General features: G+C 38.6%; 1 protein-coding gene across 1 annotated transcript in view; it reads right to left on the bottom strand.

Moving 5' to 3' along the window:
- F8 (coagulation factor VIII) overlaps window positions 1-18,976 on the bottom strand; it is a 158,208-nt gene that overhangs the window by 133,827 nt on the left and 5,405 nt on the right. Inside the window, 1 exon segment of the mRNA XM_037199375.1 lies at window positions 2,970-3,092. Within this exon segment, the coding sequence (XP_037055270.1) occupies window positions 2,970-3,092 (123 nt within the window).

Below are 18,976 nucleotides of genomic sequence, written 5' to 3' on the forward strand. Positions count from 1 at the left end.
ATATTAGTTTAAGATGTTACATTCATTTATGCTGTGGAATATTTGTTTAATGATGCAAAGATGTGTTGCATTCATTTATGTTGTATTTGTTTCACTCTGTGAAGCTGTGTTACTTTGTCTCCTTAAAATGCCTGATTGGTCTAATAAAGAGCTGAATGGCCAATAGCTAGGCAGGAAAGAGGGATAGGTGAGGCTGCCAGGAAGAGAGAATAAATAGGAGAATGGGAAGAGTGAGGAGTGAAAAAAGTAGGAGAGGAGGACACCACGGTCCAACTATACAGCCACACCGATAGCCATGAAGTAAAAAGGAAAGCAAGATATATAGAATGAAGAGAGATAAAAGCCCAGAGGCAAAATGTAGTTAAAGGAAATGGGATCATTTAAGTTAGAAAAGCTGGCTAGAAACAAGGCAAGCTAAGGCTGGGTATTCATAAGTAAGAATAAGTCTCTGTGTATTTATTTGGGAACTGGGTGGTGGGCTCCCAAAAAGTTAAAACAAAACAAAACAAAACAAAACAGAACAGAACAAAAAACACCAACTACAGCATCTATTATGTGTCAATAAAAATTCTCTTTATATTAAAAAAAAAAAGTATTAGGATCTGACTTTGATGTCTCAAACTACTGTTTAAAAAAGGGAAGCTCAGCCAGGCAGTTGTAATACATGCTTTTAATAGCAGCACTCAGTAAGCAGAGGCAGGAGGATATCTGAGTTCAAGGCCAGTCTGGTCTACAGAGCAACTTCCAAAACAGCCAAGGCTCATAGAGAAATCCTGTCTCAAAAAACAAAACAAAACAAAAAAGGTAGGCTGTCACAACCCACAACCACTGTGAATTCATATATGCAACAGCCTTCCTTGTTATCCACTACCTCTGGCTCTTGCAAGCTTTTTGTTCTTTTTTTGTTCTGAAATGATCCCTGAGCATTGGGTAAAGGGGATGTTTATAGATGAGCATCCCATAGTCTCTCATCCTCTGCACCTTGACCAGTATGGGCCTCTGTGTTAGTAGATATCTACTAAATGAAGAAGCTTCACAAAAGATGCACCAATCTATGGGTATATTAATAAGTCATTAGGAGTAGGTTTAATACTATGTTTATTTAGCAGAATAGTGGTGGATTCTCTCCTAAGGACTATGACCTCTTTAGCACACACATGCACCCACATGAACATGCATGCTCATGCGCACACACACATACACACACACACACACACAAAACTTTTTATAACTTCATTTGAAATATTAAAAAGGAGCAGCTATAAATGGGGAGAAACCTTTTATCTTACAGAGGTGCTTGATTACCAATCCTAACATAAGTAATGAAAATTATGTTCTTGTTGAGACCTCTAGATTCTGTTAACCAGTAATATTGCCGCCATTCTTGCATCTTTAGCCTAATTCAACTCAGTTCAATAACAAATATGCCCTGGACACATATATTAAAAATATCTGTTTTAGTTTTTTGAGATGATAATTATATCATTCCCCTCTTCCCTTTCCTTCCTCCAAATCCTCCTATATATCCTTCCTTGCTATTTTTCAAATTCATGGCCTCCTTTTTCATGAATGTTATTACATACTAGGATGTGATAGAGAGGTTTTAAAAATCAGGTTTTTATTTAGAGGGACAACACTCTATTTGATGAATGACATAGAAATAATATACTGGCAAAAAATTAATTAATGGTTCTGGAGGAGGTTCATCAGATAAGAGTGCTTACTGTTCTTGCAGAAGACCTGGGTTCAGTTTTCAACACCCATATAGTAGCTTACTACTACAAATAACTCCAGATCCAAAGGATCCAATACCCTTTTCTGACCTCTGTGGGTTCCCATGTACACATGGTATACACGCATACACTCAGGTGCACAAGTATAAACAAAATAAATATTTTTAAATTTTCACTCATTTAACTTAAATATTTACTGAGTTTTTGTTCTTTATTAAGCTCATCTACAAGCTGAGAATATAAACAAGTTTATATTGTGGAGCACAGAGATTTTACATGTATATAGAAAAACTATTTCTTGTTTTTGTTGGCAACTAGCAGGCTCCTTCCATGAGGTTTATGCACTTGGGAGTTTCTACACTAATATAGGGAAACATTCAGAAGCATACAAATATTTGTCTTTAAAGAGTCTCTTGAAATTTCATCTCTCATTAGGCATTACCAAAGGGTAGGAAGTTTCTTGATTATTTGGCCATATTAGTCTGAAAACTCTCAAGTTAAGGCCTTTCCATTTCAGAATGACAACTTAAAGAGTATATAATATAGAACATATGCATCAATAATTTATTGATGATTTCCTTGATTTGTAAATGCTACAGACTATCTTGACAATACTGGAGTCAACTGGCATTCCATTCACTGTTAGGTTAAACAGAAGCTAGCTGGAGTGGGGGCCAGGGACCAATACATTATTTTAATGATCTCATCTTGATCTTCTGCTAAATGGCTCTTAGCAACATGAAAAGTTCTTTCCTAGTTGTGGACCTGTTTCCACCACTGGCAAGCACATGGCCTTGAACCCAGTCCGTATAAGTAATTACTGCTGCTATTGTTATTAAATTCCAATACATTTATATGCAAGAGAATTGATACAATTCCAAGTGTGATATTGTTATGGTTTAGACATGTCCCTCAAAGTTTCTTGTGCTGGATACTTGGTCCCAATGTAATAGTATTGTGGCATTTAAGAAGGAAAGGTTAATTTTTGCTCACTGTTTCAGATGTTTTACATCTATCATCATTTCTTATACTATATGACATGGAGCTGTCACAATAGCTGATGCTCTTAGAACTCAGAACTATTAATTATATAATCATCTTACCTTGTAAGCTGTTAAGCTAAGTGTTTTATTTTATAGAAATTCAAAGTGGAGTAACATGCCCTTATTACCAATAATATGCTTCTCAGCTTTCTACAACTAGAAAGACAGAACAATAGGAGAGAATTTGACTTACCCTCAGAAGCTTTCCAGTAGGAAACACCAACAGCATGAAGACTGACAGGATGAGAAGCCATGTTTTTAAGTGTAATAACCACAGTGTCATGAACCTCAGTCCAAATGGTAGGACCCAGCAGACCTGTTAAAATGAGATGTCCCTCAAAAGTTACTTGAAGGATAACATACCAGAAAGCCTGTCATTATAAAAGTGAAGGTTAAAGTCACAGAAAAGCATGTTACTTTAAAACTGATGAATAGTAGTTATGCTTTGCACTAACCCTAGTTCAGCCTCAGGGTTGTTCTGAGAAAATATTTCTAAGTCATTCAGTGTTTCATTAATTCAACTATCTAGAACAACATTAAAAGCAAATAAAACAAATGCCAAAGTCTTGATGCAAAAATAAACTTGGCATAGTTGAATAATATGGGTGAAATAATGTGAATGGCCAGCAGAAAAATAATAAATAAGATTATAGATATATACAGGGAACATAATATGTAGGACCTTATGGGAGAGAGAGAGGGAGGGAGGGAGGGTAGGAGGGAGGGAAGGAACAGAGGGAGGAAAAACAAAGAGAGATCATAGGTGATTCTTATGATTGAATTTAGATTATGACGGATAGTTCATAACATGGAAATCAAGAGGAAATTAAGAGTTGTAGTCTGTGGATATTTTTATAAGATGCCTATAAATGATTTATTGAATGAACTGGAGTCAGTGGCATGAAAATATGAAATAGCTTTGTTTTCCTAGATGACCACAGTTTTTTAAGCTGCATTCTGTGGAATTTTTCTTTCTTGTACTTTGATCAAGCCTAGTCATCTTCAAATTCCTAGTCATCTTCAAATATTAACAGATGCTAATGTTTTTAGAAGTTAAAAATTTCAGTACCTTTTAATGACAAACTTTTATGTCCTCTGAATCTATTTTTTATTATCCATTTTATTTTATGTGTGTGTGTGTGTGTGTGTGTGTGTGTGTGTGTGTGTTTTGCTTGCATGCCTATGTGCACCACATGTGTGCTTGGTGCCCAAGGAAGTCAGGAAAAGGTTTTGGATCTAGAAGTGTAGTTCCAGATGGTTGTAAACCACCATGTAGGTACTGGGAATGGAACCCAGGTCCTCTGCAAGAGCAACAAGTGCTCTTAACTTCTGAGCAATCTCTCCTGACCTTCTGAGCCATCTCTCCAGCCCGATGTCCTCTGAATCTTAAAGCTCCCTTTATTCTACTGCTATGTTTTGAACAGCTCAAAAACAACTTCAGGAAGTAAAAGTACTTTTGTTGTCAGTGTCACACATTTCCTGACTTCTTTTCTTAATCCTCCTCAAGTGGCCTCCCTCCCATCTTGGAGTAGAGAACATACCAAAAATGTTTTTCAAAGAAATCCTCAAAAGTAAATCTTATACATTCCTAGCCTTCTTTCATATAGGCTACAGAGGGGTCATGGGCCAGGGGTTGAAGAACCAGTTTATGGCTACTACATGAAAAAAAAAAAAAACCTTAATCAAGCCTCAGCACTCTCTTTAAATATGAAAGTATTTGTCTCCTACAATTCTCAGCAACAATTCTAAGACAGGTAATGGTGGTTTTGCTCAGTAGGCGAGCACTTGCTTAACATGTACAAGGTCCTCAGTTGAATCCCTAGCATTGATAAAAACATTGTTAATGCAATAAATATCTTATGATCTTGTTACATGCTTATTTGGCATCTAAGTGGAGATAAAGAGTTGATTGTAGATGTAACCAACCATCTTATTAAATAAGAAACACAGAACCAATGCAAAGAAGAAAGCCAAGAGGTCAGAGCTAAGAGCTAAAACCTTACCCTTCCTCCTGTGGTGGTCCTACCTCTCCGAACCAGAGCTACTTCCTGTGTTAAAGTCTTTATATAGAGTTTCTGTTCTGCCTTCTCATTAGTTGTAAACCCAATCACATGACCACCTCGTCATGGCCTGTCTGTATGATTGGTATTGAGATTAAAGGCATGTATATCCAATACTGGCTGTATCCCTGAACACACAGAGACTTACTTAGCTCTGCCTACCAAGTGCTGGGATTACAAGCGTATGCCACCACTGCCCTGCTTTCCTATGGCTTGCTAATAGCTCTGACCCCTGGGGCAACTTTATTTATTAACATACAAATAATATTTTAATACAAATAAAATATCACCATAGTTGATATTTAGTAAAAATTAAATATAGAAGTGGAATTATTAAAAAATAGATGAAAATTTAAAGCTTTAAAACTATAGAAGATAAAACTAGATTGAAGAGAGAAAGAAAAGGAAATAATCCAAGTCCAAGCTTGTAGAAGCCAAGCAGAGGAGACAGAAAGTCCAGCCAGTTTAAGGACACATAATTAAAGAATATAACCTTTGGTAACCACCCTCTGTTAGGGATCTTTGCTAGAAAGTGAGGTACTTAGTATCATAATTAGCATTCAATATTGTTTTCATTACCCATCCAGGGTGGCCTGGGCTTGGCAATGTTGAAAAGGTGGTCCATGTACTCTACAAACACAGTCTTTTTGTACATGATGGAGGTGTTGAATGGAAAAGTTGATGGCATTCTAGGAAGAAATCTGGATGAAGAAAAGAAAAGGTCATTCATTTTGAAGGACTTTATTTGATCCCGCTTCAAAAATCAGCTGGAAGTATTTTCCTTCATCTCACTTTCCTCTATTATCTACAAGAAAAGTAGAACTTGCACATATCCAGAACTTGCTTCCTTCACTTCCCTATAGTTGTTGATATAGATGTTGCCCTGCCTCTTCACAATAATTTCCTGTATGCAAAAGAAAGAATAAAAATGAGGAAAATGCAGACAGTAACCTTTATATGTTTGTTTCAAAAGCTGTAAAATCAAGATCATCTTTTGTTCAAGCATTTACTTCATCAAGCAGGACCTTAATCCACCCAAAGCTATAAAAATCATATAAAGATGAACAAAAACTATCAGTGTTTTAACTATGTCAGTTGGAAGTGTTTTTTGTCTAGTTTGGTTTGGACAATTTACTGTAAGCTATAAATGCATAGAAACACTAATCCTTAAGCTGAAAACTTAAATGCAGCAACTGTATTATACACAAAGCTTGGGAGCAAGGTTATAAAACCTCTTTCATAAAGGGGCTGGAGAGATGACTCAGCAGTTAAGAGCACTTGTTGCTTTGGCGGAGAACCCAGGTTCAACTCCCAGAATCCATAAGGCCACTCTAAACTGTCTATAACTCAAGTTCCAGGGGATCCAACACCCTCTTCTAGCTTCTGTGTACATGTGGTGCACATACATACACATTCAGGCAAAACACTCATACAGAAAATAAAAATAAAAGATTTTTTAAAAAGACCTCCTTCATGAGACATACAGATACCTAAACCATGGAGACACAATGGTGACCATGGGAAAACTCATCTGGGCATATAACATTGTAGAACCACTCAGCAGGTCCCTGAGTTTATACCCCAAAGGTGTAAAAATCAATGTGGATGACAGATGTGATGGATGAAGATATGATGTCTGAACTCTTTTAGCAAAACATAGAACTATGTTCGTCTGCCTATAGAACAAATTCTGCCCTGCCCTGCCACACATGTGTGTGCAAGTCCTCTGCAGTTACATACCACAGGAACCATAAGGGATGAAAAACAGAAAGGAGAAAGCCTAACACAGAGACACACCAGAGAGAAGGCTGTACCCTCTTAGAGGGAGGCTCTGTGCCTCCTAGTGTGTAAATGTAGACGTAAAAGTTGGAAGTTGTAGCTGAAAGAATGAAGTAGATTTCCTCCTAAGAAAGGTAACTCTGGAAGGAATCTCTCAATGGTGGCCAGCTTTGGTTCCATTCACACAAAGAAAAACCTGTTAGAACAATCCAGTCACAGAGGAAGACTTTAACAGTCTTCTATAGGATCTAGCAGTTAAATAACTGAACTAATACTTTGTTTTTAGAGATCTCTGTCAAGGACTCTGACCAAACAGGGCAAGGTAGAGCTGACCTTATCCCTACCACATTCTGCTGGCCTACTCTTCCACTTAGCCCTGAATTTTACTCCATTCCAGGGTTTCCAAGATATCTGAGAGCCAGTTGACTGGCTCTGCCAACTGAAGGCCTTGACAAAAGACATTCTATACTGGCTGTGAGCCAAGGGTCAGGGGTTGATAAGGAAGCTCTTCCAGTAAATAGTATTTCCTTACAGAGAAATGCATGGGGGAACTGCATGGTCAGAGGGTTAAGACAACTATAAAAACAGGGGGCCAGGGGCCCCTCTAATCCTCTTTTGCCTCATCACACTCGTGGCCTTGCAGGAGATACCTGATGATGACCAATTTCTGGGGAGAGGCATGTCCCTGGGCTTATATAGATGGGTCCACATCATACACTAGTATAAGATAAAAGTTGACAACACATTTGTTGGTGGCATTGATATACAGTGGTAGAGTAAAACATGCCCCCAATGTGTGAAACTTTAACCAATGCTACTAATTGTTCAATATATTAAAAAGATAAATTGCACCCGGCGGTAGTGGTACACTCCTTTAATCCCAGCACTCAGGAGGCAGAGCTAGGTGGATCTCTGTGAGCTCGAGGCCAGCCTAGTCTACAGAGTGAGATCCAGGACAGGCACCAAAACTATACATAGAAACCTTGTCTCAAAAAAAAAAAAAAAAACAAAAGAAAAAAAGATAAATTGCACAAGGTTCAGTTATATACAGACTATGCCTGTTATATCAGATTGTGTTCAGCAACAAATGTCTTGTTTTTTTGTCAGTAGCCTAGTAAGGGGTAGAAGAACAGTGACAAAGATTTCTGGTATAGAGACATATTAGTGAGTGTAAAGAAGAAAGATCTTCATACCACATGTTAATTCTATCAGAAAATTTCCACTGTTGAAGAAACACAAAACAACATAGATAAAATGTCTCACAATCCATGCTAATTTGTTTCCTCTTAACTTTTGAGGATGTTGTTTGTGTTTCCCTTGGAATTTGATATATAAATTCTGCCAAATGTACTTGGCAATAATTATCCCTGACATGAATTGTTCTTTCAATTTTTTATCTAAAACCAGTTGGAAAAACCATTATATTTTCTGGCACTTGCTTAGAAGAAGCTGAGCAGCTGCAGGAACAGATAATGTAAATTTGAATTTCCTTAGCTGTTTATTTTAAACCTTGGCAGAGTCTGTCAGGAAGTGTTTAGAGTCAGCTTATTCTGTTGTCAAAATAATCTAGATTATAAAATGTTAACATTAAAACAAAAATTCTGTTTTTTTCTGGTAAATCCATGTGACTTCCTGCTAATGAATTATTTACTTCATTAAATCCATTTTTAGTGTGTGTGGTATAACTTGTGCTCGTGTGTGTGTGTGTGTGTGTGTGTGTGTGTGTGTGTGTGTGTGTGAATATGGAGGTCAGATGTTGATGTTAGGTGTCTTCTATTTCTTTCCACCTTATTTTTATCTTTATGTGTCTGTGTAAGTATACACCACATGAGTGCAGGTACCTACAAAAGCCATAAGATGGCTTTGAATCCTGTAGACTTGGAGCCACAGGTGGTTGTGAGCCATCATATGAGTGCTGGGAATTGAATTTGGGTTCTGTGAAAGAGCAGAAACAGCTCAACCACTGGGCCATCTCTTAGGATTCCACCTTACTTTTTTTTTGAGACTTAACCTGGAGCTCATGGATTCAGGTAAGTTCACTGATAGAGTAAGCTCCAGGGATTTGCCTATCTCTGCTTCCCCAGTGTTAGAATCTTTTTGTGGGTGCTGGTGATCTGACCTTAGTTCTTCATGCTTGTAAAGCAAGCACTTTACTGTTTGAGTCATTTCCCAAGCCTCCTAAATAAAATTTTATACCAAAAGTATTATTCATTGTGCCAAGCCACTAGACGTTATAATACAAAGCACTTCGCGATGTATAATCATCTCAATATTAATTGTTAACAAGACCAAACAGATAAGTGGACAACTTTTCAATGAGACACCAGGTACCTTATCCTCTGGGCTGCTACTCAGGGTACTCAACAGCAGGATATATAAACTACAGAATGAACTTTTATCCCTTTTTCACACCATACACACACAAAAAAAAACCACAAGTGAATCAAAGACCTTAATGTAGGAATTAAAAATATAAACTGCTTAGAAGAAAATGAAGCCAAAGATATGGCAACTATTTCTTACATATGATATCAAAAATATATGTAACTAAGGTAAAAAAAATTTGAACTTGAAAGAATACTATTAGAACTCCTATTCATCGATGGCCCAGTTGCAGGCCAGCAGGAAGATTCCTGAGGCAGGCATCTCTACCAACACACCCCAGTGGACCCTGCAACCTACAAGACCCACTCCCTACTTCAAGGCCACCTTCAAATCCACCCATTCCCCTGAGCCCTCGGTGGGTCCCTGTGACAGAATCTACCAGCTCTGATTGGGCCAAAAGTTCCAGGCCAGCAGGGAAGACACCTGTGGGTGGGCCTCCCCACCAACACCCCCTCATCAGACCCTGTAATGTATAAGATCCACCCCTACTCTAAACCCACTCATCCCCCTGACACTTCAGTGGCTCCCTCAGACACAGAATCTTTCAGCTCTGATTGGACCAAGAATTACAGGCCAGCAGGGAAGACTCCTACAGGCAGGCCTACCCACAAACACCCCATTGGACCCTACAATCTACAAGAACCTTTCCCTACACCAAACCCACACATCCCCCTGATACTTTAGTAGCTCCCTGAGACACAACGTCTGCTAGATCTGATTGGACCAAAGAGCAGCTCCTTGAGACACAGAATCCACCAGTTCCAATTAGACTAAGAGCTACGATTGAACCAAGAGTGGCCCCCTGAGACACAGACACAGCAATCACATACTGGACCAAGAGCAGCTCACTCAAACAAAGCACCTCTTGTACCTATTGGAAGAAGAGATGGGTAGATGCCAGTGCAAAAATACAACAACATCAAGAGCAATATGGCCCCACCAGAACCTAGTGGTTCTACAACAGCAAGACCTGAACATCACAATGGAGAAGAAACAGAAGAAAGCAACCTTAAAAATAACTTTATGAAGATGATAGAGGCCTTTAAAGAGGAAATGAAAAAAATCTCTTTGAAATTGAGGAAAAGACAAACAAAAAATGGAAGAAATCAATAAATCCCTTAAAGAAAGCCAAGAAAACCAAGAAAAATCAATTAAACAGGTGAAGGAAACAGTTCAAGACCTGAAAATTGAAATAGAAACAATGATGAAGACACAAATTGAGGGAATGCTGGAAATAAAAAATCTGAGTAAAAGAACAGGAAATACAGATGCGAGCATAACCAACAGAATACAAGAGATGGAAGAGAGAATCTCTGGCATGGAGGATATGATAGATGAAATAGATTCATCAGTCAAAGAAAATCCCAAAGCCAAAAAGTCATAACACAAAACGTTCAGGAAATCTGGGACACCATGAAAAGGCCAAATCTAAAAATAATAGGGATAGAAGAAGAATAACAACTCCAAGGTACAAAAAATATATTCAACAAAATTATGTAAGAAAACTTTCCCAACTTAAAGAAGGAAATACCTATGAAGATACAAGAAGTTTACAGAATACCAAATAAACTAGACCCCCCCCAAAAGTCCCCTCACCACATAATAATCAAACCATTAAACATACAGACTAAAGAAAGAATATTAAGAGCAGCAAAGGAAAAAGGCCAAGTGACTTATAAAGGCAGACCCATTAGAAAAACACCCAACTTCTCAATGGAGACTCTGAAAGACAGAAGATCCTGGACAGATGTTATGCAGACACTAAGAGATCACGGATGCCAGCTCAGACTACTATACTAAGCAAAATTTTCAATCACCAAAGACTGAGTGCACAAGACATTCCAAGACAAAACCAGATTTAAACAATACCTATCCACAAATCCAGCCCTACAGAAAGCACTAGAAGGAAAACTCCAACCTAAGGAAGTTAGATGCACTCACAAAAACACAGGCAATAGATAACCCCACAGTAGCAAATCCCAAAGAAGAGAAAAAACACATACACTACCACCAAAAGTTAACAGGAAGTACCAATCACTGGTCATTAATATCCCTTAATGTCAATGCACTCAATTTGCCTATAAAATGACACATGCTAATAGAATGGATACAAAAACAGGATCCATCCTTCTGCTATATACAAGAAACACACCTCAACTTCAAAGACAGACACTACTTTACTTCAGAGTAAAGTGCTATAAAAAGACTTTCCAATCAAATGTAATTAAGAAACAAGCTGGTGTAGCTATCCTAATATCTAACAAAATAGACTTCAAAATAAAATCAATCAAAGAGATCAGGAAGGACATTACATATTCATCACAGGAAAAATCCACCAAGATGAAGTCTCAATTCTGAACATTTATGTCCCAAATTCAAGGGCATCCACATATGTAAAAGAAACAATATTAAAGCTTAAAATGCACATAAAACCCCACACACTAATAGTGGGAGACTTCAACACCCTATTCTCACCAATAGACAGGTCTGTCAGACAGAAACTTAACAGAGAAATAAGGGAGCTAACAGACATTATGGCTCAAATGTATTTAATAGATATCTTCAGTACATTCTACCCGAACACAAAAGAATATACCCTTTTCTCAACACCCCATAGAACATTCTCTAAAACCAACTACATACTTGGTCACAAAGCAAATCTCAACAGATAAAAAAAATGGAATAACCTCATGTATTTCATCAGACTACCACGGCTAAAAGTTAGATTTCAACAACAATAAAAATTATAAAATGCCTACAGTCTCATGGAAACTGAATAATACTCAACTGACTCACCAATGGGTCAAGGAAGAAATAAAGAAAGAAATTAAGGACTTCCTAGAATTCAATAAAAATGAATGTACAACATACCCAAACTTAGAGGACACTATGAAAGCAGCACTAAGAGGAAAATTCATAGCACTGAATGCCACATAAAGAAGTTGGAGAAATCCCACACTAGTGACTTAACAGTATACCTGAAATCTCTAGAACAAGAAGAAGCAAACTCATCCAGGAGGAATAGACACCAGGTAAAAATCAAAATGAGAGCTGAAATCAATAAAATAGAAACAATGAGAACAAAACAAAGAATCAATGAAACAAAGAGTTGGTTATTTGAGAAAATCAACAAGATAGACAAACCTATTGGTGAAATTATTAAGGCCACTCCACATAGTAAAAAGGGAGGTTTATTTTGTGGGTAACTTACAAGTGAATGGATAGTTTACAGAGTCTGGGAAAGGCATGGTGCTGTCCAGCAGTGTTCTCTGGAGAACTCTGCTCGGCCTAGACCTCCAAGCGTCCAGGGTTCAGGAACTAAGAGAGCCGGCACACCCAGATCTCGGGTCTTCAGGGTCCTCTCTTGGCCCCACTTTGGGCATGACAGTTACCAAAGCCTCAATGAGGGTTGGAACTTCCAGATCAAAGCTGGAATGGCTACCCACTACACAAACCTCTATGCAAACTCTGCAAAAGGCAGAGAGAGAGAACATCCAAATTAACAAAATCAGAAATGAAAAGGGAGACAACAGCCAATAAGGAAATCCAGAGAATCATCAGGTCATTACTTCAAAAACCTCTACTCCACAAAAATGGAAAATCTAAAAGAAATGGACAATTTTCTGGATAGGTAACAGAAAGCAAAATTAAATCAATATCAGATAAACAACTTAAGTAGACTTACAACCCCTAAGAAAATAGAAATAGTCATTAAAAGTCTCTCAACCAGGGGCTGGAGCATGGCTCAGAGGTTAAGAGCACTGACTGCTCTTCCAGAGGTCCTGAGTTCGGTTCCCAGCAACCACATGGTGGCTCGCAACCATCTGTGGTGAGATCTGGTGCCCTCTTCTGGCCTGCAGTCATACATGCTGTGTACATAATAAATAAAGTCTCTCAACCAAAAAAAAAAAAAAAAAAAAAAAAAAAAAAAGAAAGAAAAGCCAGGACCAGATGGTTTCAACGAAGAATTTTACCAGAATTACAAAGAAGAACTAACACTAATACTCTTCAAATTGTTCCACACAATAAAAACAGAAGGGACTTTGCCAAACTCTTTGAGGCTATAGTTAACCCTGATACCCAAACCACACAAAGATGGAACAAAGAGAATTACAGACCAATCTCCCTCATGAACATTGATACAAAAATATTCAATAAAATACTGGCAAACTAAATCCAAGAACACATCAAAAAACAAACATGATCAAGTAGGCTTCATCCCAGAGATGCAGGAATGGTTCAACATAAGAAGATCTGTCAGTGTAATCCACCATATAAACAAACTGAAAGAAAAAAACCATATGATCATCTCATTAGATGCTCAAAAAGCATTTGACAAAATCCAACACTCCTTCATGATAAAGGTCTTGGAGAGATCAGGGATACAAAGAAAATACCTACACATAATAAAGGCAATTTATAGCAAGCCGACAGCCAGCATCAAATTAAATGAAGAGAAAATCAAAGTGATTCCACTAAAATTAGGAACAAGACAAGCTCTCCACTCTCCCCATATCTATTCAATATAGTACTCAAAGTTCTAGCTACAGCAATAAGACAACAAAAGGAGATCAAGGGGATACAAATTGGAAAGGAAAAAGTCAAACTTTTGCTATTTGTAGACGATATGATAGTATACATAAATGGCCCCAAAAATTCTACCAGGGAATGCCTATAGCTGATAAACACCTTCAGTAATGTGGAAAAATACAAGCTTAACTGAAAAAAAATCAGTAGCTCTCCTATATACAAATGATAAATGGGATGAGAAAGGAATCAGAGAAACATCACCCCTTACAATAGCCACAAATAATATAATATACCTTGGGGTAACTCTAACTAAGCAGGTAAAAGACCTGTATTACAAGAACTTTAAGTCTCTGAAGAAAGAAAATATTAGAAAATGGAAAGATCTCCCATGCTCATGGATAGGTAGGATTAACATAGTAAAAATGGCAATCTTACCAAAAGCAACCTACAGATTCAATGCAATCCCCATCAAAATCCCAACACAACTCTTCACAGACCTGGAAAGAACAATATTCAACTTCATATGGAAAAACAAAAAATCCAGCATAACTAAAACAATCCTGTACAATAAAGCAACTTCTAGAGGTATCAACATCCTTGATCTCAAGCTCTATTACAGAGCTATAGTAATAAAAACAGCTTGGTAGTGGTAGTGGCATAAAAACTGACATGTGGACCAATGGAATCGAATTGAAGACCCTGACATTAATCTGCACACCTATGAATACCTGATTTTTGACAAAGAAGCCAAAACTATACAATGGAAAACAGAAAGCACCCTCAACAAATGGTGCTGATGTAACTGGATGTCAACATACAGAAGATTGAAAATAGATCCATATCTATTGCCATGCCCAAAATTCTAGTCCAAATGGATCAAAGAACTCAACATAAATCCAGTTACACTGAACTTGAAAGAAGATAAAGTAGGAAGTAGCCTTGAACACACTGACACAGGAGACCACTTCCTAAATATAACACCAGTAGCATAGACACTGAGAGCAACAATTAATAAATGGGACCTCCTGAAACTGAGAAGCTTCTGTAAGGTAAAGGTCACAGTAAAATGAGACAAAATGACAGCCTACAGAATGGGAAAAGATTTTCACCAACTACACATCTGACAGAGGGCTGATCTCCAAAATATATAAAGAACTCAAAAAATATAGACAGCAAAACACTGAACAATCCAATTTAAAAAATGGGCTGCAGAGCTAAACAGAGAATTGTTAATGGAAGAATCTCAAATGGCAGAAAGACATTTAAGGAATTGCTCAGCATCCTTAGTCATCAGGGAAATGCAAATCAAAATGACTTTGAGATACCATCTTACACCTGTCAGAATGGCTATGATCAAAAACACTGATGGCAGCTTATGATGGAGAGGATGTGGAATAAGGGGAACACGCTTCCACTGTTGGTGGGAGTGCGAAGATGTATAGTCATTTTGGAAATCAGTATGGCGGTTTCTCAGAAAATTGGGAATCAATCTACCTCAAGACTCAACGATACCACTCTTGGGCATATACCCAAGGAATGATCAATCATACCACAAGGACACATGCTCAACTATGTTCATAGCAGCATTATTTGTAATAGCCAGAACCTGGAAACAACCTACATGGCCCTCAACTGAAGAATGGATAAAGAAATGGATAAAGAAAATGTGGTGCATATATACAATGGAGTACTACTCAGCAGTAAAAAACAATGACATCATGAAATTTTCAGGCAAATGGATGGAATGAGAAAATATGATCCTGAGTGAGGAAACCCAGACTCAGAAAGACAAAGATGGTATGCACTCACTCATAAGTGGATACTAGATGTAAAGCAAAGGATAACCAAACTACATCCCACAGCTCCAGAGAAGCTAGGTAACAAGAGGACCCTAAGAGGGATGCATGGATCACCCTGGGAAGGGGAAATAGATGAGGTCTCCTGAGTAAACTGGGGGTGAAATGGGATAATAGATGATAGGGAATGGGGAATGAGAACATAAGGGAATGGGATGGTCGAGCTGGAACAGAAATGGAGTGGGAGAGCAATGAAAGAGATACCTTGATAGAGGGAGACATCATGGGGATAGGGAAAAACCTGGTGCTAGGGAAATTCCCAGGAATCCGTAAGGATGACCCCAGCTTAGACTACTATCAATAGTGGAGAGGGTGCCTGAGCTGGCTTACCCAGGTAATCAGATCGCTGAATACTCTGTCATCATAGAGCCTTCATCCAGCAACTGATGAGTGATCCCAGACATTGGATACTGAGTTATTTATACAGCTGGAATTTGTTTTTGCTTTGATATGATTGTGATGGTGCCCTGGTTCTTCCCCTCTTGTTTTTGCTTTGATATGATTGTGATGGTGCCCTGGTTCTACTCCCTCTTGAAGTAAGAAAGTATTTAATTATTTTTTGACTTTACAGGAGACCACAGTTGAGAGACTGTGAAGTAAAAAACTTTGCATGTAAAAAGAGACTTTGGATTTTTTTTAAAGAGGCTGAATTTTAAAGTGTTTGAATTTGTAAAGACTGTGGGACTTTTAAAGTTGTAAAATGTTTTATATTGTGATACTGATATTTGTGGTGGTTTGAATGAAAATGGCCCCCTTAGGCCCATAGGGAATGGTACTATTAGGAGGCATGGCCTTTTGGGAGTAGGTGTGGCCTTGTTGGAGGAAGTGTGTCACTTGGGGTGAGCTTTGAATTCTAAGATGCTCAGGACAGTCCTTGTGGCTCACTTTCTTTTCCTTCTGCATACAGATCCAGATGTAGAACTCTCAGCTACCTCTTTAGGGCCATGTCTGCCTACATGCCACCATGGCTCCTGCAATAATGGACTAAACCTCTGAACTGTAAGCCAGCCCCAATTAAATGTCTCCTTATAAGAAAAAAAAAAGAATACTATTAGTACTGTGAAAAGATTACCCACAGCATGGAATAACATTCACATAATATAAATCTTATAAAGTTCTAATATCAAGACTATATAAAGAACTTCTAAATCTCAGTATCAAAAAGACAATACAGCCGGGCGGTGGTGGCGCACGCCTTTAATCCCAGCACTCGGGAGGCAGAGCCAGGCGGATCTCTGTGAGTTCGAGGCCAGCCTGGGCTACCAAGTGAGCTCCAGGAAAGGCACAAAACTACTCAGAGAAACCCTGTCTCGAAAAACCAAAAAAAAAAAAAGACAATACAAGCTGGAAGGTGATGGCACATGCCTTTAATCCCAGCACTCAGGAGGCAGAGCCAGGTGGATCTCTGTGAGTTTGAGGCCAGCCTGGTCTACAGAGTGAGTTCCAGGACAGCCAGAGCTACACAGAGAAACCCTGCCTTGAAAAACAAAAACAAAGCAAAACAAAAAAGACAATACAGGATCTGGGGAGATAGCTCAGCAGTTAAAAGTACTACTACTAGATCCCAGGCTTGATTCCCAGCACCACATGGCAGCTCACAACCATCTGTAATGCCAGCTCCAGGAGATCTGATGCCTTTTCTGCCTTCTTCAGGCACCAGCAACACACATGGTGCACAGATATACATGCACTTTTACCAATAGCTCTTTTAGGTTCTCTTCATGGTGCCAAGCCTCAATTTCTCTGCATCACTCCTTTAATCCTGGACCTCCTACTGCTAGTGAGGCTGCATCTTCACTAATGGCCTCTCCTGGCACTCACAGTGCTAAGCCTCAGCTGCTCTCCATCCCTTTATGCCTTCAAAACCAGTACCACCTGTGTGACTTTTGCTCTACCAAGTTCAGCTGTCAGCATGAGGTACAGCTTGGTTGCCTCTAGAGCACAGATTCTGTGTGCTGACTGTCAGGAGACACTTCCCAGATTTTACCTCAATGATGCTGGTCTCTTCCAAATCCCCACTAATTTCTCAGCTCCAGCTAACCAGTATCAATTTCTCAGTAACACAAAGGTTTCACTTTAATGGTGATGGTCTCTTGTTAATCATGGCTGACTATTCAGTCCTAGCTGACCAAAACCACAAATTCTTAATTCAAGATATGCAACAGCCCCGACAGAGTCTTTATGTGACTCTCAAACTTCCTTCTGGAACTTCACAAGCCAGGACTCCATTCTCTGCATTTCTCTTAACATCCCCATCTTCCATACTCCCATAGAACAGTTCACCAAGGTCTGAACACTCAGCAGCTTTTCCAGGCCAAAGTTCCAAAGTCCTTCCACAATCCTCCCCAAAATAACATGGTCAGGCTTGTCACAGCCATACACCACAATTCTGGTATCAATTTGTCTTAGTGTTACTATTGCTATGATGAAACACCATAACCAAAAACAACCTGGGGAAGAAACAATTTATTTGGCTTACAGTTCCACATCATTGTTCATCACTGAAAGAAGTCAGTGCAGGAACTCAAGAGAGGAACTTGAAGTCAGGAGCTGATGCAGAAGCCATGGAGGACTGCTGCATAGTGGCTTGCCCTTTATGGCTTGCTCAGCAGCCTTCTTATAGAACCTGGAGCCACCAGATCAGTGACAGCACCACCCACAATGGGCTGGGTTCTCCCCCATCAATCAATAATTAAGAAAATGCTCCACAGGCCTGCCCACAGCCCAGACTTTATGGAGATATATTCTCAATTGAGGTTCCCTCCTCTCAGATGACTAAAGCTTGTTTCAAGTTGACATAAAACTAGCCAGCACAAGGTCAGAAATCAATGTAACAGAAAATAAGCAGGGGAACAATCCAATTAACAATAGTCTCAAAAATTACCCCAGATGGGGGCTGAAGAGATGGCTCATCAGTTAAGAGCACTGGCTCCTCTTAAAGAGGACCCAGGTTTGGTTCCCAAATCACATGTGGTGGCTCACAACTGACTAGAATTCCAGTCCTAGGGGATCCCTCTTCTGACCTCTGTGGGTATTAGGCACTCAAGTGGTGGATTGACGTACACACGGGCAAAACACTCATACACATAAAATGAATAAAACCATAAATTTGTTTTAAAAATTACCCTGGTATCAATCTAACTAAGGAAGTGAAAGACTTTTACAGCAAAATTTTAAAACACTGAAGAAATTAAAGAAGACATTAGAAGACAGAAAGACATCCCATGCTCAAGGATTGGAAGAATTTGTATTATGAAAATGACTATCCTATCAAAAATAATGTACATATTCAATGCAATCCAATAAGCATTGCAGCTTTCTTCTTCATAGAAATATAAAGATAACTATCTTAAGTTCATATGAAAACAAAAAGGGTCCCAATAATCAAAGAATCTCAAGCAAAAAGAATACTTACTGTAGGAGCTACTACTATAGATGATTACAAGTTATACTACAGAGACATGGTAAGAAAAACAGCATAGTATTGGCACAAAAAAGACAGGCAGATCAATAGAATTGAATAGAAGGTCCCAATATAAGTCCATGATCCTAAAGCCACCTGATTTTTGGCAAATGGGACAAAAAAAAAT

This window comes from Peromyscus leucopus, chromosome X, assembly GCF_004664715.2.
Source record: "Peromyscus leucopus breed LL Stock chromosome X, UCI_PerLeu_2.1, whole genome shotgun sequence".
In the NCBI taxonomy this organism is placed as follows: domain Eukaryota; kingdom Metazoa; phylum Chordata; class Mammalia; order Rodentia; family Cricetidae; genus Peromyscus; species Peromyscus leucopus.